This window comes from Cebus imitator, unplaced genomic scaffold (genome assembly GCF_001604975.1).
Source record: "Cebus imitator isolate Cc_AM_T3 unplaced genomic scaffold, Cebus_imitator-1.0 Scaffold26, whole genome shotgun sequence".
Lineage (NCBI taxonomy): Eukaryota > Metazoa > Chordata > Mammalia > Primates > Cebidae > Cebus > Cebus imitator.
This window is the reverse complement of record NW_016107341.1, coordinates 3,933,979-3,957,160: the sequence shown is the minus strand read 5'-3', so window position 1 is coordinate 3,957,160 and position 23,182 is coordinate 3,933,979. Positions and strand designations below refer to the sequence as shown.

The 23,182-nt window shown below is 36.5% G+C and overlaps 1 protein-coding gene across 8 annotated transcripts in view; it reads right to left on the bottom strand.

The window, feature by feature from the left end:
- Positions 1-19,088, bottom strand: part of PCLO (piccolo presynaptic cytomatrix protein) — a 409,272-nt gene extending 390,184 nt beyond the window's left edge. For all 8 annotated transcript variants that reach the window (XR_005199165.1, XR_005199164.1, XM_037736537.1 and 5 more), the window contains exons 1-2: positions 18,520-19,088; positions 10,922-12,506 (exon numbers count right to left, since the gene is read on the bottom strand). Coding sequence is in view for 6 of the 8 variants with exons in the window: in XM_037736537.1 (XP_037592465.1) it covers positions 10,922-12,506; positions 18,520-18,767 (1,833 nt within the window). In the remaining 2 variants the exon portion in view is untranslated. The remainder of the gene's footprint in view (positions 1-10,921; positions 12,507-18,519) is intronic.
- Between the last annotated feature and the right edge of the window lie 4,094 nt (positions 19,089-23,182).

The window sequence follows — 23,182 nt, the reverse complement described above, 5'->3', positions numbered from 1 at the left end:
AAAACAGATTTATAAGAAAAAAACAAGCCCATTCAAAAGTGGGCAAAGGATATGAACAGACACTTTACAAAAGAAGACATACATGAGGCCAAACAAACATATGAAAAAATGCTCATCATCACTGGCCATCAGAGAAATGCAAATCAAAACTACATTGAGATACCATCTCGCGCCAGTTAGAATGGCAATCATTAAAAAATCTGGAGACAACAGATGCTGGAGAGGATGTGGAGTAATAGGAACACTTTAACACTGTTGGTGGGAGTGTAAATTAGTTCAACCATTGTGGAAGACAGTGTGGCGATTCTTCAAGGACCTAGAAATAGAAATCCCATTTGACCCAGCAATCCTGTTACTGGGTATATATCCAAAGGATTATAAATCATTCTACTATAAGGACACATGCATACGAATGTTCATTGCAGTACTGTTTACAATAGCAAAGACCTGGAACCAACCCAAATGCCCATCGATGATAGACTGGACAGGGAAAATGTGGTACATATATACCATGGAATATTATGCAGCCATCAAAAACGATGAGTTCCTGTCCTTTGTAGGGACATGGATGAACCTGGAAACCATCATTCTCAGCAAACTGACAGAAGAACAGAAAATCAAACACCATATGTTCCCACTCACAGGCAGGTGTTGAACAATGAGAACACATGGACATAAGGAGGGGAACATCACACACTGGGGTCTGTTGGGGGGAAATAGGGGAGGGACAGCGGGGGTGGGGAGTTGGGGAGAAATAGCATGGGAAGAAGTGCCAGATATAGGTGAAGGGGAGGAAGGCAGCAAATCACGCTGCCATATGTGTACCTATGCAACAATCTTGCATGTTCTTCACATGTAACCCAAAACCTAAAATGCAATAGAAAAGAGAAATGTTTTACAACATTTTTTGTTATAATTTATTTCCTTCTATTTCTTTAATCCAGTTACAGGATATATTTACTATCCTGTCAATATATTTAAAACTTTAAATAAATTTTAGAAGATCTACATATTAATTTTTTCCCCAAAAATACAATTATGGAACCCCAATCACATGTTCATATAGTAAAGCCTGCCACTTCATTTCTTTAAATAGTGTTACATAAGTAGAAATCTGTTCCTAAGTGTTGTTTTAAGTATTCAACTGGTAATGCTTACTTTACTGAACAAACAGAAGTGTCATATTTCTATAAATTGTTTTGCAAGTGATAATTTTTTATTAGAGAAAAAAATAGGAAAGGTTCTTTACTACCTTACATTGAAGTGAGAACTGATCTAATCTATACGTACTTTATCATTTTCTCTTTTAATAAACGAGATTCCATCTTAAATTGCTATGCTTTTGGCTCTCTTTTTAGACTCTGAGTTCTATTTCTGACAGTGGCCAGTGAAAATTATGCCCTTCATCATCTCCAGTCTCAATTTTGAACAGAGTAGAGTTTAGCTTTCTTAGAGAACAACGAAGTATGAAGCAATATAAGACTTGTTTGGACAGAGGTATACAGAAAGGCAAAAAAAACAAGTGCTCTTAAACCTCAGTTTTTAAAAAATAAATATTCCAGAAATATCCCTGCCAAGAACATTAATTTCTTTTTAACTTTAAGGACATGTAAAATGTACACAAATACATACACTCGCCATAACCTAGAAATTCAGAAAATGGTATGGTGAATGAAGTAATCCAATTAAGGACAATGTGATCTCCTATAAAAATATGCTAAATTTGGGGTCAGCAAACCTCACTTCTTGTATGAGATCCATTGCCAAGTAATTCTGTGGCCTTGCAAAAGTCATTTAAATTCTTAACCCCAGTTTTCTTATTTACCAATGGAGTCAAAAATGATGGTGCTATCCCTATATGCCCATTAGAATGCTATAAAGATTCTTAGTAGTTGTTGTAATAGTAATAACAATGAATGTTTACCTATAATTTCAATTTCAGTGCCTTTCTACTTATATTGCCAAATGTAATCTTTAACTTACAAATACTCTCACATTACAAATAACAAAACTAAACACTTAAAAAAAATAAAGACACCTGACCAAATCACACAACAAATAAGTAGCTGAGCTAGGTAGGATTCATAACCAAGTTGCCCAAGTTTAAAATCTCATATTTTCCAAAGCACCATCTCATAATTAATATATTAAGAAGCATGGCAGATTTCAAAATACTTTAAAATATGAACTCTGATTTTCTTAATCTCTTTTCTCTTAAAATGTGGATACCACCTCATTAAAAGAGCATTAAATGACAAAATGCATACAATGTGCCTGGTACACAGTTTGAAATGCATGATGTTCAAACTATGATCTCTCCTGTGATGAGAGATCTTTCTTATTGAAGTAAGATAAAGGCAAGAAACATTGTGATGAAAATTTTGCTTCTTATCAAAGGTAACAAGTAGTACTTATCAGTGAATTCATAGTCATGTCAGTAAGAATGGACATATGTGAGAGGCAGAGCTAGGACCAGAACCCATATTGTTTGACACCTCACTGATGCACTTCATACTATTATTACTGTAAGGGCAACTAGCATAAACTTCTAATAGATTACTTACATCTTTATCTTCAATGTAATATCTTTGAAATATTTATATAAGAGCTCATATTTATCTAAAACTAAGATTAAGATACCAAGAGAACTATTAGAAACTGTTAGGTATGTGTGCTTTCTCAAGGATTATAAACAATATAAACAATAAACCCATTACTGTGTTTAGCTTGCTGATCCAATAAATAATCTTTTTTTGGTGGGGGGCACGGAGTTTTGCTCTTGTGGCCCAGGCTGGAGTGCAGTGGCATGTCCTCGGCTCACTGCAACCTCCAACTCCATGGTTCAAGTGATTCTCCTGCCTCAGCCTTGAGAGTAGCTGGGATTACAGGCACCTGCCACCACGCCCAGCTAATTTTTTTCATATTTTTAGTAGAAACAGGGTTTCACCATATTGGCCAAGCTGGTCTCAAACTCCTGACCTCAATTGATCCACCCGCCTAAGTCTCCCAAAGTGCTAGGATTACAGGCATAAGCCACTGCACCCAGCCCCAGTAAATGATGTTAACGGTGGGTATCTGCCTTCACAGCAGAACATCTGTTCCTATCAAGCTATATAGATGACTCTACCTGTTGTAATAATATGTAACAATAGGCTTACTAGATATTATTAAAGATGGCTCTCCAGAAAGATACCTGAAACATCCAGTGGAGTGAGACTTCATCTCAAAAAAAAAAAAAAGAAAAAAAAAAAAAAAAAAGGCTCTGGTTCTAATGATTAAACTTATGTATGTATATAATATTAATATTGCATATAATGTATATGTCTGAGTGTATATTAACATATAAATCCAGGGAATATCCAAATAATAAGAAAACAGTACAATTTGGATCACGTCAAAGATGAGAGCTAAACAAATATAGTGCTTGTAAATACAATTAAATAAGATATATTTTTAGATGATTGAATTATATCCCTTTAATTTCATTAGAAAACTATTTTAAAGATAAATTCATTTTGTTATAATTAGGATATTTTCATTTTAAATAGTACGAACGATACCACAGGGATTATCAGAGAATTGCAAAAAAAAAAAAAACCAATATCCTTTGTTTTCCAAAATCCTTATCCATTGAATCTAGATACTTCATTTTTCTCTACTGGTTTCATATAAACATTAAGATCAGTTAAAGCACACATGGCTATGACAAGCAAAGAATGAACAAAGAAACTGACCAAACTTGGCATCACAGGCTTAAAATATTTCAAATCTTCATTGTTATTTAGAATGAAAAATTCTTGACATTTTACCAAGAAGAATATCAAGGCTGAAGATGTAAAAACGAAGAATCAAGTCCTTTAACCCTTTATATCATATACTTATTTAAACATTTGATGATTTCGAGTTTAATTATTCCAGTGTTAATTTTAGTTATAACATGAATGCACAAGATTTAAAAAATAGTGCATAAATGCATGACATAAAAAGTTAAAGCCTCCCTCACTACCACTAAGCCTTACTTTCTGGAATCAATCATTATTAACTTTTGCTTTTAATATTTTTGTCTGTGTGTGTGGTTGCTATTAGAATATCAAATAGTAGGTTTTGATTTTATTTCTTATGTATAAATTAAAAATATAATGTATTTTTACCTTGTTATCAAAGGTGAATTTTTTCCTAAGACAACATTATACTATTAGCTGTTTTTAGGAACAGAAACAGCTCTTTATGCAGTGGACTTCATAAAATGCCCATTTCTCTTCATCCACATTACAACAGGCAGGAGTGAAGAGAACATCTCAGAGTTATACACATTCCTAGGTATATTCATACCCTTTCCTTCCTTACCACTCTCACCATTGACCCACAGCCTCAGTTAGGACTACAGTCAATGATTAGAATTTTAGGCACCATTAAAAATTATTGATTGCCAAGTAACTCATCAATTTCAGACTGCAATCTCCCAATGTGAGGGAGGGAACCCCGCAACACAACGCCATCCCTCTCTTGGTACATACAACAACCCTCCCCTGCTTCAACTCTCTTCATAACACATTTTCAACTGTCTCATCATGTTTCATCTATTTGTGACTCTTACTAGAATGCATGTTCCATAAAGGAAGGATTTTGGCAACTTTGTTCACTCTTAAATTCCCAGAGACTAGAACACACCTGAAGTATGGTAGATACTAAATAATTAATTTTTTCTGTTGTTTTTAAACTCTATGTAATCTGGGAAAATTTTTGGTCCTTATTTTTCAGACCATTAACTGAGCTCCTTTTATTATGATTATTATACTTTAAGTTCTGGGGTACATGTGTAGAATGTGTAGGTTACATAGGGATACACGTGCCTTGGTGGTTTGCTGCATCCATCCCCTCCGTCATCTACATTAGGTATTTCTCCTAATGTTATCCCTCCCCAATCCCCCACCACCTACACTATCCCTCTCCTAACCCCAGGCTGTGGTGCAATCTCGGCTCACTGCAACCTTTGCCTCCCGTGTTCAAGTGATTCTCCTGCCTCAGCCTCCTGAGTAGCTGGGATTACAGGTGCATGCCACCACACCCGGCTAATTTCTTATATCTTTGGTAGAGACGGGGTTTTACCATGTTAGCCAGGCTGGTCTCAAACTCGTGACCTCGTGATCCACCAGCCTTGGCCTTCCAAAATGTTGGGATTACAGATGTGAGCCATCGTGCTCGGCCCTGAGTTCCTGTTTTTACCCTCAACCAGCCCATTGAAATTTGTGTATGTTAATTACAGAGGAAATATCTTCTTACATATCTCTCAGGAAGAGTAAGAATTTTCATACATTTTTTTGAAGAATGAACTTTTTCCTATGAGGTTGTTTTTGTTGTTGTTGTTTCTATCAGTTCACATATATCATTCATGTGATATTATTGCTAAAATGTCTACTTAGGCCCTTAATCCACTCATAAGTAATCAACAGTTTTTTGTCTATTTGTACACAACTCTGCTTCGCCATTTGTTCTCTACTCTGAATGAGAAAAAACAGGATGGCAGGGGGTCAGTGTCCAAAAAAGGACAGTTTTACTCTGATGGTAATAGTTTAGCGCATATGATGCATAGATGAGTAATGTTCAATTTATTTTCTTTTTTGCAATACCCCATTGTAGGAGAGGAGCATCACCTCCACTTCTATTTTCCTTTTTGAAGGTCCTCATTTTCTCATGGGGGCCCTTCCTCAGACAGGTCACCTTTTTATTTGTGGATTAATCTTTGGCTTTAGCCTGAAAGGGTTCCTCCTATAACCTGTCTTCCAAGTGAAGATTAAGAAAGAAAACAATTGTCTATTTGTTCCTCCTGTAGTTCTGTAATTTATTCTTTGATTGCTACCCACATCCCACTACTGCTTTTTATATTCGTTGATTCCAAGTTAGGGCTTCTCTGAGGTCTCCTGAGTAGCCACATGGAGAGTGGTTTTCTCAGCTCTTTGTCCTTTCCATTTTCTTTCTACCTTCAAGGAATTCTTCAACACACCAACTTACGTTTCTGGAGCTCTTTCACATTTCCTGGAATGACTCTACTTTAAATCTTTTAAAAAGTGAGACTTTATAGAGGAGATGAGCATTTGTGTGATCAGTCCTCCTTTTTAAAAGAAACTGTGTGGCAGTTTTTGCTTAGAATTTAAGGTAAAAAAAAAAAAAGACTTTATGCTAAAAACAGCTAGCAACTAAAAAAAGAACATCCTCTTTTCTAAAAGTTCTTTCAGTTACTTCACCATCAGGAACGTCTTACAGGCTTTCGCTCTCCACAGATTCTAGGCTCCTGACATTTGGCATAACTACACTATTTCCTACCAGCTCTTCTGAACAACTTCTCCCCATTTATCTCACCAGAAGAAAAAGATGCAGGATTATCCACAAAAAGGTCATGGCCAGTTGAGCCGTTTTACCCAACCGAAGAATTTCAGTCACTTTTTGTTTTGACTTTTAGTAATTGGAGAAGGTTTATATGCAAGATTATTTATGCCAGTCTATTTATGCAAGTCAAGGAGTTCTTTGTTTTAGTTCATTAAAGTGGCTCTGGTTTTGTTAGACAAAATATCTGGCTTCTGCCAAAAGACTGATTAATATATGTGTCATAATGACTAAAAAATTGTTAAGAAAACTTCACTTAAATCCTTTTTAATCCCTAACATTTGGCTTACTTTCAACATTCTGAAAAGTGAAAAATCCTTTTCATTTATTATAATTTAATAAGAGATGGGAAAATTACCAAACTTTAGGGACAGGCCTTTAACCTCTGTTCCTAAATCTATCTTGAGTGGGGCTACATACCAAAAGATATAAAGTAAATCAACAAAAAAACCAATAAACACACTTCGGCCTCCAATTAGAAAGCAATGTTCAGATTATGTGTCAAAATGCTAGCCCAAAGAGAGGACAAATATTAGAGAGATTTATTCAATTAATGGGCTGCTAAGAAGAGATACAATGATACACTCCTCTGGTCAAGGTCTGAGTATCAAAGAAAAGTCTAGGCTTGGAGCCAGTGGATTCTTAAGGATTGTTCAAAACAGCACACAACTTGACAGCTTCCAGAGAGGACTGCTAATTTAAAGGGGATCCGCCTCACATAGATGCTTGGCTTGCCTAAAGTGCTCATGTGTGTCAGGGGCGGATTGGAAGGTGATGATTGGTGAATTTGTAACTAAGGAAGTAAATATGTCTGCTTACTTCAAGCTTGAGGCTAAGCATAGCCAATTATCCAGTCCCTCCTTCCTTCCCAGACCCAGTAGTCATTAGAGGGCCATGATGGTCACAAACAAATACAGTCATAATTCTAATAGACTGGTAACAAAAAATGTTAGAGAAATTCTTCCTAGGTTTTTCAAGGAATAGTAAATGTATTTATTTTACTCATACAATACACATGTAAAGTGTTACTTGCATATAAACATCAAGCTGGAAAATAATAAGTTTCATGTAATTGTACCAAAAGATGTCCAGCTTCTGTCCTTATATTATACAGAAAAACTGTTTACTCAATCTGAAAATTTGAGGGGAACTTGACCCAGAATGTTACATCCTCTTTGAAAGATGCAGATTTACTTTTTCATGGATACATATGAGAGTTATGGTGGCTACACCACAACTGTGACAGAAGTAGTGGTTTTCCCCAAAATGTCATCCACTTTATCTCCTGCAACAGAAGCTTACAGCTTCTCTCCAGAACTCCAACTTCTCAACTCTGACCTTCATATAATTTAGAAGTTTGAGAAACTCACGATTTGGTAGGTAGTATTAGAAAAGATGGCTTTCTAGAATTCAGAATCTCCTGAAACTGATAAGCAACTTCAGCAAAGTCTCAGGATACAAAATCAATGTGCAAAAATCACAAGCATTCCTATACACCAATAACAGACTTAAAGAGAGCCAAATCAAGAACGAACTGCCATTCACAATTGCCACAAAGAGAATAAAATACCTAGGAATACAACTAACAAGGAATGTAAAGGACCTCTTCAAGGAGAACTACAAGCCACTGCTGAATTAAATAAGAGAGGACACAAACAGATGGAGAAACATTCCATGTTCATGGTTAGGAAGAATCAATATCGTGAAAATGGCCATACTGCCCAAAGTAATTTACAGATTGAACGCTATCCCCATCAAGCTACCAATGACCTTCTTCACAGAACTGGAAAAAAACACCTTAAAATTCATATGGAACCAAAAGAGAGCCCACATAGCCAAGTCAATTCTAAGCAAAAAGAAGTAAACTGATTTGGAATCCGAATGATTGGCTTCTCTTTGTGAATATACTATCCAGGTGATCCTCACAACTAAACTAACTATAGTAACTACTCGAATGCCAGTTTCCTCGTTGATATAATAGAGAAGATATATGTATGTCCATAAAATTATTGGAAGTTTAATTTTAATAGAGCAAAGAAGTCTGTGAACTGTAAAGCCCTATACAAGTAAATAAATAAAAAGCCCTATAGAAATAAATATATAGATTTTCTTTTTTATGTGTAACTTTTATTTCCCCTAGTTATGATTGAGGGAAGACTCCACATCTAACAAATATTTGATTCTGCTATAGCATTCAATAATGCTTTGTAACTAGGCATTTGATACAAATAACCATCAAATGATGATGATACAATGAACCATCAAATGTATACCATATTTCATTCTGTGAAATGACTTAATGCTATTATTAATTGAGGTGCCATTCAAAAAGTAGAAACTCATTACTACCTGCTAAATGAGTAAGGCTAAAATCCAACTTCAATACCTGTCTCCAACCTCATTGCCCATTTCTTTTCCATCACCCTAGCTAACCTACATTTATTCTTTACTCCCTAAAATAAACTCTGTATTTTTGTAGCTCCAAGTTTTGGCCCAAATCACTACACTCTTTCATGTCCTATATCTATTGAAATAGTGCCCATCCTTATATGCCCAGCTCAAATGGCTTTTTCCCCATGAAGTTTCCTTAATCTCATCCCCTGGAAATGAGCACTTTCTACAATGAAGTCCATACTATTTATTCATCTCTCTCACATCTTTTATCATCTGGCCACATATTATGTTTTCTTGTGCATGTATTATCTTATCTACTAATTTTTAATCCGTTAAGATCAACATTCATGTTTTAGTTATCTTTATATCCCACCAAATATATAACAGAATATCATCCACAAAGTAAGTATTCAAATAATATCTGTCTTTCTTATACTGGATATAGAAATAACACATACAGCTTAAATTTCCAGCTGCATATTTCTGTCTTGTAAATTGCCACCAAACCATGACAAATCCAAACACTATAAAATGATCGTCTATCACTTGAAGTCATTATTACTTCACATTCCTATCAAGGGAGTATAATATGGGGAGAAACATATTTTTACCAAGACATAAAAAGGTATATATATAAACAAACTACTTATAATCTGTATTCCTCCATAAGTCAAGTACAGCATATTCTTATTAATTGTAGTTTTATAAGTAAATGATTTTTAATTTGAAAAGTTAAATTACTCAATACTGCTTTTGCTTAAAAAAAAAAGTTACTTCAGAAAACAACCAAAAGTTGACGTATTTTAAATCTGCATCATTTTTCATCATACATATCCACATTAACATAAATTACCAATGATCACCATTACTGTTACTATCATAACATAGATTTCATTTATAACCAAGTATACAAGCTTCACCTCTCAGGGATATTTAAATCACATAATCCTTCATTGCCTGCTGCCAGTTACTTCCTGGGCTGTTTGCAGATGTATGCAAAGACAGTCCACTAACAGTTGTCCTCCAGATAGGCTAAATGATTTCTCTGCCTTTTCATTAAGCAGAGGATATTAAATCTCTTAAAAAAATGAATCTCTCATATTCTCTTAGAGCCTAAACCTCTTCTCTATTTCTATGCATATCACTATCTACTAAATGTGGAAAGCCAAAGTCTGACTCTAACCTATCTCCAACCTCACTGCCCATTTCTTTATACCATCTTCACTGTTTTATTCATTAATGCCAGAGAATTTGAATTTTTAAAAATGTTTTGTGCTTTCTTATCCCTTCCCCTCCCAAAAAATACCTGAATCTCTACCTATTAAAATGCTACGTTATTCCAGGATTTCTCATGCTGAACTAATATTAGGAAAGTCAGTTGACTTGATAAGAACTACTCTTCTAACCTCAATCTGTGTAAACAAACTTGTATTCAACTATTTTATAATTAGCCCTTTTATAATTTGATGAGTAAGAAAGTACTACCCAGCTATACACCTTGGAAACATAAGGCTGCCCAGATTCAAGCCCGAGAGATATAAATTGTAATCTGAGAAGACATTCATACATTCTGAACCTGCTCTAACAACTTCTTCATTTTGTGAAATGACTTAATGCTATTATTAAGGACTCTCAACATGCCCTCATTTGATACATCAGAATTACTGGCAGGAAAAGGGGATGTGCATATTAAAAAATTATATTCAATTTTAAGTTAAAATTGTATTCAGAATTTGAAAACAATATCTACTTTTTTTCTGAAACAAATATAAATCCCAGTTATGAGTACCAAAATTTTAATAGGTAGGAGCACTAATGTAAAAGTTAAAACAATATCATTGTATGCTAAATAATAGTGTAGGTCTTACACATAGTGTGAAATGAGTAGTTGCTCAGCATCTTTCAATCAATTTATATTTGTCTTTCATGCCAAATTTTCAGAAATCAGGGCAATATTTGAGGCTTCTAATCAGAGAAATGTTAAAAGAAAAAATTACAACTGACAGAACAAAAAAAAAAAGGAAGGGGGAAGAATCCAGAGAAAGACAATACCATCAAGTCATATAAGTGATTAGTTAAGCACCATTTGTGTAAGATGATGATATGGCTGAAGAGCACAGACTCAGTGAATAAATGCACTTACCTCCGTTAAATGTGGATTGGGATTAAATCCACAGAGGCTACAGACAGTGGTTTGACACTCAGTGCATTTGTTAAAATTGGCCTTTTCTGGAACATGCAACAGAAGTTCAGTGGTATTGCAAAGAGGACAGATGGTTTTAGGGAGGCCTTGTGATGGAGGCTGTTTTGCAGATGGAGACATTGTTGGTGGCTGCAGAGGTTTTGCAGATCCTGTTTGGCTTACTGGTTTTATAGATTGCTGAGCCGAGGGCTTTGCTGGGCTCGGTTGTTGAGCTGAGGGTTTTGCTGAGCTGGGCTGTTGAGATGGGAGTTTTGCTGAGCCAGGTTGTTGAGGTGGGGGCTTTGCTGAGCCAGGCTGTTGAGGCACGGGCTTTGCTGAGCCAGGCTGTTGAGGTGGGGGCTTTGCTGGGCCAGGAAGTTGTGAAGGTGGCTTTGTTGGGCCAGTCTGCTGGGCAGAAGGCTTTGCTGGTCCTGCCTGTTGAGCTGGAGTCTTTCCTGACCCAGGCTGCTGTACTGGAGTCTTTCCTGGCCCAGGTGCCTTAGCTGGAGACTGTGGCCCAGGTTGTTGAGCTACAGGTTTTGGTGTCCCCACCTGCTGGGTTGGAGGCTTTGCTGGCCCTGGCTGCTGAGCTGGAGTCTTTCCAGCTCCAGGAGGCTGAGCTAGAGCCTTTGGCCCAGGTTGCTCCAATGAAGGCTTCTCTGACCCAGTCTGCTGAGCTGGAGGCTTAGCAGGACCAAGAGGCTGAGCTGGAGGCTTTGTTGTTCCTGGTGGCTGGACTGGGGGTTTCACTGTCCCTGGTTGTTGAGCCAGTGGCTTTGTTAGCCCTGGGGGCTGACCTGGAGGCTTTGCAGGCCCAGGCTGTGATTTTTCAGGTCCAGGCTGCTGTGCTGGAGGTTTTCTAGGACTTGGTTGCTGACTAGGTGGTTTGGATGGGCTTTGCAGTGAGGGTTTAACTGATTCTCCCCTTACTATGTCTGCCTGTTTAGTCTGAGGCCTGGATGCATCTCGTTGAAGTGATAATTTTGCCTGGTCTGTCTGAGGAGTCTGGGCAGGACCCTGAATTGGCTTTCCTGTACCTTGAGGTTGTGATTTAATTTTTTCTGGTTGCTGAGAAGATACCGATTTCGGAGTGCCATCCTGCTGAAGTGGATCCTTACCAGGTCCTTGCTGCTTAGGAACTGGCTTGGGTGACTGTTGTTGTGAAGGGGGTTTTGTGATTCCCTCAGGTTTTCCTTGCTCCTTCTGAACTACTTTTTGTTTCTTGGCAGTTTCTTCCTGGGATGCCTCAGAGTCTGATATCAAATCAAAAGGGTTGAATTTATTTACAACAGAGGAGACAGCACTTAAAGGGTTAACCTCTGAGAGGAAGCCAGGCATCATACTAGACTTGTGCTCTTCCTTAAAATCAGTTCTGGACTTTGATTCTTTCAAGCTAATGGCGGAAGGACTCCTCCCAGGCAATTTCTGCTCTGACCTGAAAGTATCTGTAGTTCTACTTTTACTGAGACCAGGCTGAGCTGGACGCCCAGGGTCTGGGGGTCTTCCTGATTGCTTTGGAGGATGACTACTATCCAACTCTTGTTTCCTAGAAGAGTAAAAATAAAGAAGTGAAAATAATGGTAATTGTTTCAAATCAAAGTAATATGAAAATATTGCTTTCTTATATATCCTCAAAATTATGAATGTATAAATATAACTAGAACCCATTTTGTAGCATCTTTTAAGTGATCATAAAACCTTTAATGCTTTTGTTTCTTTCTTTAAATGGGTAGGGATTTTCAACAAGGAGGTGAAGATTAAAAATAAACAATAATTGCTCTTATGACTGATAAAAATTAAAATATATTAGAAAACATAATAAAAGCAATTTACCTTTGCACTTAATATAATCTGGCCTTAAAACGTAACTAAATAGAGGTTTAAATTAAAACCTCAATAAATCAATGCAATGTCATATTATAAGACATACATGTTCACAAAGTGTATTTATTTTTTTTTTATCAAAAGTTATGGTCAAAGAAAGTCTTCCAAATACTAGCAGCATTGAGAAGTAAAAATACTGATTTTTAAGTGTAGGAGTCTGCTGAGACTTCTTAAAACCTTCATTTTGAGAATTTACATATACTAAATAACAAATACAATGTGAAGTATGGGGAGTTTCTGATAACGGAGTTTACATGATGCTCTCCCAGGAATGCTAAAAAGTTTATAATTTATTTGATTTTACTTGGGCTTCTAGGGATCCAATTCACTGGCCAGGAGAGACTGGAACACAGATGTAGGCACCTAAAATCCTGAGAGTCCAAGGGAGTGACTGGGGATCATCCCCATGCCTCCATCTAGAAAGGCATTATTCATCAAATATTATTCTTATGCAACTTTACAAAGTAAGAATTTCTACATTCATTATTTAGACATTCCTGAGGAACAACTCCATCTCTATTACAGAAGATCACTATTGTCTTTTTTAAAAAGTAGGTAATTTTTAACATGAAATTTTTATGGCAATTAATAATAGATGCTTAAATCATCTTGAGATATATCTTGGTATCTAAATATCTCTTTACTCAATGTTTGCTACATCATCTCTTAATGCCATTGATTGATTATTAGTAATCTATCATTGACATTGAGATTAAATGCAGCAAGTGGTTAATTTTCAAGATTTATCTTAATTCACAAATATACAAGATATATTTTTTAAAACAGCCTTGGAAACATGATCTATTTTAAATGACTATGGTTAAATAATTAAAATACCATAGGTGTTTCTTATTTTTTACATATCTACTATTTTAGCCAAAAGTCATATTAAATATAGGAACTTTTAAAATAATTCATATTTTATTCATAAAGTTACAGCTAAAAGGATATTCTGAATTAGAATTATGGAGAAAATCAGATTATAAGTATTTTGCTTGCTATATGTAGCTTTTAGTATTTTGAAAAATGTATTTTTATTAAAGAAAACAAGAATAAACAAGTAACTTAGTAGCACCTAAAATATAATATGAGAACAATAAAGTTTTATAGGTTCGAATTTGGTTTATCGAAATTTACTTGCTAATTTTGCTAATGAGACAGACTACAGATATTTTATGTCATATTCAATACTTCTTATGAATTTACTTTTTCCAAATTTCCTGACATAGAAATTTGAGTACAGGTCAAGATGAACAGATAGCAGGAAGAAGCAGAGAAGCATTATTTCTAGGTAGCAAAGACTTAGAAGGAAAGAAAATAATCTATAAACAGCAATGTATGCATCAAGTGATTTTCTGGTAAAAGACAGATAAGTAGATTCTGAAATTTTGCAATTTCCTTTAAGGAAAAGGTTACAAAAATATGTATATATTCTACCATGTCTCTGAAGTATTACCCTAGTTAATTCCAATAGTTCCAAGCAAGCTCTTAAAATACACTGCTACATATTTCCATTTAGAGAAAATCATTTTGAATATTTCTTTATAGGTACACTATCCAGACCTTGACATATAGGAACTTTTAAAATAACTTGACATTATTCTATAAATTTTCTAAATTTACTTAATTTAATGTAGCATTCCCTTGAAGAGCACATGCTTAGGGCTGATTATAGGTATGACAATCCAAAAAGTAATTATCAGGCATTTTGTTGAAATAACTTCCCTGTACAGAGTCCTATAAATCTAATTTTAAGCAGAGTACAAAAAGTATCTATCCTTAATTATGCCAGATTTTTCTCTTGAAACTACTAAACTTATTTTAATCATAGTTTTAGTATTTCACTTAATCCATCATATTTGCAAAACAACAAAAAATAAACTTCATGAATGCCAAATATCTGTCATAATCAAAAATAGCAGAATTGAAAGCAACCTGCTTGCACCAGGAATTATAATTGCATGTACTTCCTACAAATATAAATTGTACTTTCCTGTAGAATTCCCATCAAAAAAACAGGCATTCAACCCTAAAGACTGTCCTATAATTTAAACTTAGTTTTAATTGCTACAATTATGTAAATAAAACTAAAGCACAGAGATTTTGAATGGGAAACGAAAAGAAAATCAAGAGAAAAACTGTCAATACCAAACAAAAATGTAAAGGTGCTGTTGTCTTTTGGTGAAATTTTGTTTGGCATAACAGTTTTACTGCTAAAAATAAAAGTGATTAAAATGCAATCTCTGCCTTTTATACTAGACTGTGAACTCCCAGAGAGAGAAGACATATTTCACTTATCTTTGCATCAGTAGAAACAAGCCTGGCAACTAGAGCATTAATATTTGATGAATTAACGAATAAGTAGATGATTAACAACGAGTGAATCAGGAATAAATACATCATGTATTTGTTTTAACTTGACATTATTCTATAAATTTTCTAAATTTACTTAATATAATGTAGCATTCCCTTGAAGAGCACATGCTTAGGGCTGATTATTTTACTTTAATGTTTCTTGAATTGCTTTCACTTAAAATTCTTCTACAGGCCTTCTGAGAGATAAATAGATAAATTCTATATTCTTTTTAGAACCTGGATTTGGCCTGCACCTTTAGGAAGAAAAACAGCTGTAGAGGTATCTGCCCAGTAGGGGAGGCTGAAAGGAGTAAAGAAAATAATCAGTTCAGTGAGAATTCTTATTAAATATTCTACTAATCAGAGAAGTTTTTCAATAAAGCCCTTCTCATATATCTGTAACTGTAAATCGAATGAGTAGAAATTGCACTTCTCTGGGTCTACAATGAATAAAAAATCCATGAGCATTTCATTTGTAACCTATCTTGTACTTCTAGCTTGCAGCTACATATATTTAGCACTACCTCCCTTTTCACTTTGTTATTGTAATCCCTAGACTGGAATTTTTCCTTCAAATGTTAGCAGGAAAAAAATGTTTCCCCTAAGATGAGGAAAACATATGCAAATGTAGGAATGTAAAAGCATCTGGGATAATAAAATCTTTTATAAATGGAACACAATGAGCAATGACACCTGACAGTGCTGAGTCACATAAAATTTTATAATATTAGAAATATAAGCAATCTTGGGACTATAATGTTTATATATATATATATATATATATATATATATATATATATATATATATAAAGATCTATGCATTTACCCTCTAAGTTCCAGGATATAGGGACTAAGGAAATCTAAGTGACTAATTCAAGGTCATAAAACTAGTTAGTCACAGAAATCTGGTATCCTCACTCCTGGTTTGTGGGAGGAAGACATGATTTACACTCCACTGGACTGATTTTTCCACATGTAAAAGAACACTGACACATCAAAATAACTCCAAAAAATGTACAATTCAACAATTTGTCTGTAGCCATCAGTGACAGTGTCATTCATTGCTGATATTAATACTACCACTCTTTATACTTGTAGGGTTCCTGTAAATTAAAACTCAAACAAAAACATCCATGTCAACTTTTAATTGATCCTCAACGGACTCTTTAAGACAGGTAAGATAGATATTATTAGCCTTATTTAAAGGCAAGAAACATGAGATATTGATTGAGAAGAATTTGTAATTTGCTATGAGTTGGTTAAAATCAACAGGATAAAAACCCAGGCTTTCTACCTTTATTATAAAAATTCTATGTTCAATTCACGCCATGTATATGCTTAAAACTTCGAATAATTTATATATGCCTTCCTATATTAATTGAATTTACATAACTCTAAAGTCTAAATGATAAACCAAGTATTTCTTTAGTTATCAATATACAGGGAAAATAACTTTACAAAAGTTATGTACCTTTTATAGAAATCTTCAGTAAAATATAAGCAAGCTGCAAAAGTCAGAAAGTTATTACTTATTTTTTAGTATTCTGATGAAGTTTTCACCAATAATGGTTTAGGCCACATACTGCCTATTGATAAGATTTCCACCAAAAAAAATTATCAGTAGAGAGCTTTAAAAGTATACTATCTTATACAAATATTGTATAAAGCAACAGTTTTAAAGGTGGAAATAATGTTTCTCAGTCACTCTTTAAACAGAAGAAAAGTTAGAAATCTAGAAATCAAAGATCTCACTGGAATTGGTATTGGTAACGAGCATGATAGACCTGTTGCTTGTGCCTCTTAGGAAAAATTATAAAAGGTCTGGCATACAGCTCTAAAACGCTAATAAAAATATTGTACCTTGTTATCATCCTATGAAAATCTAATTAATGAACACTAAATTTTTTTCCTAGTCAAGTTTTCATCAGGTAGAGGAAAACAGCACATATTATAAACTGGATAAGAGAACAAGAAAGACTTTTTACCAAAAGAATAGCCCAATAGATTACTAGTTTAAAAACACAGAAAAACGTATTTAACATAAAGGAGCTAGTTAGCACTAGTACTAGTGGTTTCCTTTCAAAATAAATAGGGTTTTTTTTCCTGATAGATTTTAAGCATTTAAGACTTTATGTGAAATTATTGTCACTATCCATAAAACATTTTACATTTCTCCTATAATATTATAATTATGATTACGTGATAGTGATTAAGTTTATTTCATTTTATAAAGTAGAGGACAAAAATCTACACCTATATCCAGATCTTTCGTGCTCACAATATCTCAAAAGAATATTGTAGGTTTTCCTTCAGTTGCCATAAAAGAGGACTGGTGGTTTCAGGACCACGGACAGAGAACTATTCTGTACTACAGAGTGCAAAGTTAAAGGGTTTGTTTACAATAATAAAGGCAAGGCAGGCACAATGATTATACCCTCTTAGTACTCTAATTAGAAAACAACTAATCTATTCGGATGAAGGAAAATGGAGAGTTACAGACAGAAATGAATACGTTCATATTACTGATTAGCTCTTATACTTGCCTATGCAAGTTGCCATTTATTTAATTTGTTTTTAAAAGTATGTATTGACAAATATTTTTCAGGTAATGCAATTCACATGTTCTTCCCTAAACTGAAGGCTACTTTTGCATAAAAAAAAGAGCAGTGGCTTAAAAACAGCATATGCTAATTCAGAAATATATGAACAACACCTGCTCTGCTGTGACCAAACCATCTGTTTAATGCCACACATATTTCAGGGTTCCTCACAGAATACAAAAGGTATATTAATTCTATCCCTTCTACCTAAACAGCTTCTGCTTTCCTCTGGGGGTGGGGTGGCAAGAGAGGACAAATCACCTACAAGGGGATTAAAGTATTGTTACAGAAATATTTAGACATGATTCACAGAGAAAGACCCCGCAATGCCCAAGAAGGTTTAAACAGAGACAGGTAAACACCCAGCTGCTCTACCCATTTCCCAACACGTCCGTGTTGTATTAATGGAAGACTTCCAGATTAGTAAAACACTGGAGGGCGTCTCTCCACGCCATCCTAGAGGGAAAGGGCTCCAAAAGGCCAAAAAAATCACAGTTCCTAGAATGTAACCCTTGACTATCCCACCAGAAACTCTACAATGCATCATTTTTATTCCGCCCATCAAAAGGCTTAGAATCTCTTTACGACCACCCCATTGGGAAGAATAAAACGAAAGGAGGCGACATATATGTACGGCCGTGCTGGCACATACGGGCTGGCACATATGTGCACGGGAAGCTGTACATATATGCCCGGACATATACATCATGCTGTGCGTGCCTGTGCATGGAAGGCGACTCCGCAGCGGCCGGGGCGACGCTTCCCTTGGGCAGCCCCTGCGCCCTTGACATGACAGCGGCGATCTGTCTCCTCTCCTCTTCGCTCAGCTGGCTCAAATCCGCCTCCATGCCGGCCGGGATCACGGTGTGCGAGGGGCTCCCCGCCCCTCTAGTCCCTCCTCCGGCCGGTGCGGCCGCCGCCAGCCCTTCGGGGAGCCCTTCCCCTTCCAAGCTCGCCTCGTTGCCCATGGCTCTGGGAGACTCGGGGCCGCCGCGCTCCCTCCTCGCGCCGCGTCCCAGTCGGGAAGCCCGCGGCCAGCGGAGGAGTCAGAGCCGGGGTCCGCCTCGGGGCGTGCAGGCGGCCGCGTCCCTGGGCTCCGCACCGGGCACTGCCGCCCGGAACGACAAGCGGAGGGTTAGTCCCGCTCGCAGGTGACGCCCGCTGCCGGTGCCTCCTCCATGTTTGACAGCGCCAGGCAACCTTTGCAGAAGACGCCTCCCGGACGCCGCCTCGGCGCCCCGAGCCGGGGAGAAGCAGATCTGAGCGGTGCCAGCCGGGCGCCGTCCGCCCCTCCCACAGCGCGCCGCCTCCTCGCCGGCGCCCTCACAGTGCGCAGGCGCCTCTCGGAACAGGTGATGCCGGCGGTCCACGCCCATCCCGTGCTGCGTCGCTCCGGATCCTTCCTCCGTCTCAGCACAGATTTAAAGGAGCCCAGTGAACGCTCGGCTAAAAACCGGGAAGAAGCAGTCGACGTTTCTTTCAGGCATATTTCAGGATACCTCAACTTGAGTTTTAGCTTACTAGACTCCTAGATTCAACGGGGGCGGGAGAAGCAGGAGAGGAAATGTCTGCTTTCAGCTTTGGCTCTTGGGATTTGTAGTTTCATTTATTTTCTTTAAAGGAAGGTTTTAAAACATTCTAGGAAAGGGTTCAAGTAACTGAAGATTAGCAGGAGAGACCCTGATACCTTTGAGGCACATTTCCCAAGGGAGCTAAGACTATCCCTTTTCATTTAGAACTTTCACAGAACAATTAGATTTTGTTAAAAATGATACAATATTAGTAAGCAGCTAAGGTTTTGAGTGCTTATAACCTGTGCTGTTAAAGGAAGGGACTACACAATAATAAAGGATTGTGGGAAGTTGTGGACCTGGGGTTCTGCCGTAATATTCAGATTGTAAAATACTAAAATATTTTAATATGACATTTCGAAAACGTGATTTTATTCCCCCGTCCCGTTTTTAACAAATGTGCACAGAAGAACCCCCAAAAGTTAATGTGTGGCTGTTAAGTTACAGTCATATCATTGGTTAGGAGCACGTTGTAATAACCACTTACTCAGACCCACTCCCCACTATGGCTCGTACACTTTTCTTGCTACTACATTTCTTAGAAGGGACTGTTCAGCACTGAATCTGAAGCCTCAATGTTGTTACCTACCTTTCCCCAGAAGCTGGACATAATGTCTCAACTGTTGAGGTTAGATAATAATCAAGAATGAATAAATCAAACAGAAATGAATTAAGTTGCTCAGAAAGTCCAAGTTTTTGCTATAATCATTACATAGTTAGATCTTGTACCTTCCTATTTTGTAGATTTATGGTATAAAAGCACCAATGATTATAACTGATTTTTAAAAAATAACAAAAATGATGCAGTCTCTTATGGTAGGGAAACAAATGCCAACCAACATCATTTGTAACAAATGCCTCCTTACATTTAAGAAGCAGAAAAAAATGACATAGTGTATATTAATACCATAACTGTTTTTGTGTGTGATGAGTGATACTATTCAAGCTCTTTTCATTCTTGGTATGTTTAAAAGTCCATGCATTTTAGTGTATGTATAAATGTATATATTTCTGCTTGTATAACTATAGACAATATGTCTTGTAATTTTGATATGGGTGCATATGAAGATCTTATATTCATATTCCTTTTCTAATAGAAGGTGAGAGGGGATTGTGTTCATTGAGTGGAGCAAGAACTACAGTGGCTTAAGGTCCAACACTTCATATTTTTATGGCTAAGTTGCTTCTGAATTGCTGCTCTCAGCCATTTTTGTTAGCTCTACTTTAAAGTGGGATTTACAGCTAGAGTGGAGGAAATTCAAGTAAGATTACAACTGATTATAAACTGGCTTCTCAATTTTGATAGAAAAATCATAAGAAATGTTTTAGTGAAGTTTGATAAATTTAGTTTTGAATTCTTAACATCTGAAACATCAGGCAATTTTCTTTTATATTTAGCCTAAAGTGTATCTGTCATTTAAATAAAAGAAAAAGTCACTTGTATTTAGAATGTGTTCCTATAGACATATAATGTATAAAATATTAAGTACTAAAATTAGTTTTGTCACTTCACAATACTTGTAAGTTGAAAAATATTAATGTCATGAAGTTATAACCTAGATGATCAGCATTATTTATTCAACTATTTTATAAATGGACTTTGCAATTTAGAACCTACTCTTGGAGAATGGGCACATGTGTGCATGTCTTTTTCTTCAGGATTTTTCTGTTGATGTCTACTTTTAAATCCTAGCTCTGCATTCTTATACCTATTTAGATTGGTAAGTCATTGACTTTTCAGATGTTGAGGTTCCTCAACTGCAAGAACAGAGAGAATACTACTACTAACATTACTACCTGTCGGGTTTGTTGTGACAATTAAATTAGAAAAAGATGTGAATGCACTTGTAAACTAGAACTATATCATCAGAATGTGGTAGATGGTTACAATACTGGTTCCGAATTAATCACACATCCCATGTCCACTGCCTTTTACAAGGGTACTGCCACACTTCCCACTTTTGACTAGAACTAAACCCTTGCCTTAATTTTACCAAAAGAATGTGTTGGGCATATCATGTGATTTCCAAGGCTAGCCTTCCAGTTTAGCCCTCTTTGTATCCTGAGACTTCCATTTTCTGAAGAAGCCAAGGAGGTCAGAAAGAGAAGCCTAACTACCTCTGCTTCATCCATCTCAGCTGAGGCTTTAGTAAGGCCCCCCCCCCCCCACTTAGCACAACCTGTGCCAGCTGAGCTACCTGCTAGCTACAATCACATCAATGAACTCAGTGAGACCAGCAGAAGAACTGCACAATCAACCGAAAGAGTCAGGCAAGTAATAATAATAATGATAATAAGTTGCTATTTTAAGTCACTTTTTTTTGGGGGGGGGTTACTTAAGCTGTACAACGGATATTCTAGTTTTTGCATATTATGATCATGCATAATCCTTCAAAGTTTTCACTCTTTTAGTGACTTTTCTTACTGTCCAGCTGCACTTGAGTTGTTTGTTCAAAATTTCCAAATACCACCCTTCTAACTATAAAGTGGAAAAGAACACAATTATCTTGAATACTTACATGCTGTTTCATGAAATGCTCAAACAAGAAAATATATGTGAAGACGATCTTTAAATTATGTGACATTACTCAGATGTCAAGTTATATAAGAAATGGAAGGTTTATTCATAAGAATTTTTTGAGGAACACCAATGTATATATTTGAGAAATTGTTTGGAGTCAGGTGACACTCTCAAGGTCCTACTCAAGAGGATTAGAATATAGGTTTACATCCCTGGGTAAAATGCTTGGGGTCAGAAGTTCAAAGTTATTTATGGAATTTTACAAAGTTAATATGATATACTGTGCATTTTATAATATTACTTTTAATATTTATCCATGAAAACCTGTTATTAGTCACATTAACCTCTAAAGGAGTTGAGATCAAATCAACTGGAAGACACTCGGTTTTTCTGAGCCTGGTGATGAATTGGAGTTCAGATTATTATTTTTTTTTTTGAGGCAGAATTTTATTCTTGTTGCCAAGGCTGGAGTGTAATGGCGCGATCTCAGCTCACCGCAACCTCTGCCTCCTGTGTTCAAGCGATTCTCCTGCCTAAGCCTCCGGAGTAGCTGGGACTACAGGCATGTGCTGCCACGAGCAGCTAATTTTGTTTTAGTAGAGACAGCTTTCTCCATATCGGTCAGGCTGGTCTCAAACTCCTAACCTCAGGTGATACCCCCACCTTGGCCTCCCAAAGTGCTGGGATTACAGGCATGAGCCACTGCACCCGGCCCGGAGTTCAGATATTTTTATAACAGCCTGGACTTATTTAAGGTTCTGCAGAATAAAGAGAAAACAACTTGAATTGGTAGAGTAGCATGAATTGGAGGACAAAAGTAGAGAAATCTATAAGGGAAGGAGAGGCTTGATGCCACTTACTTTTGAAAAAGGAAAGAAATGTTCCCACTGCTAGCTCCATTGGTAATATGGCCTACAGGACTTTGCAGGACCAATGTGTCAGTGAGGCTGCAAGATGTTTTCTTTGGACTTTGCAATAAAACCCTGCCTCATCTCTCTCATGCAGAGACAAGTATGTCTGTATTGCTAAATTGTTTGTACATTGTGATGGTTAATTTTATGTGTCAATTTAACTGGGTTATGGAATGCCAGATATTTGGCTGAACATTGTTTTTGGGTGTGTCTGTGAGAATCATTCCAAATGAAATTAGCATTTGAATCTGTGGATTTAGCAGATTGTCCTCCCCAGTGTGAGTGAGCATCATCCAACCTACAGAGGGTATGAATAGAAGAAAAAGCAGAGAGAGGGAGAATTTATTCCTTTCTGCCTGACTGCTTGAGCTGAACATCAG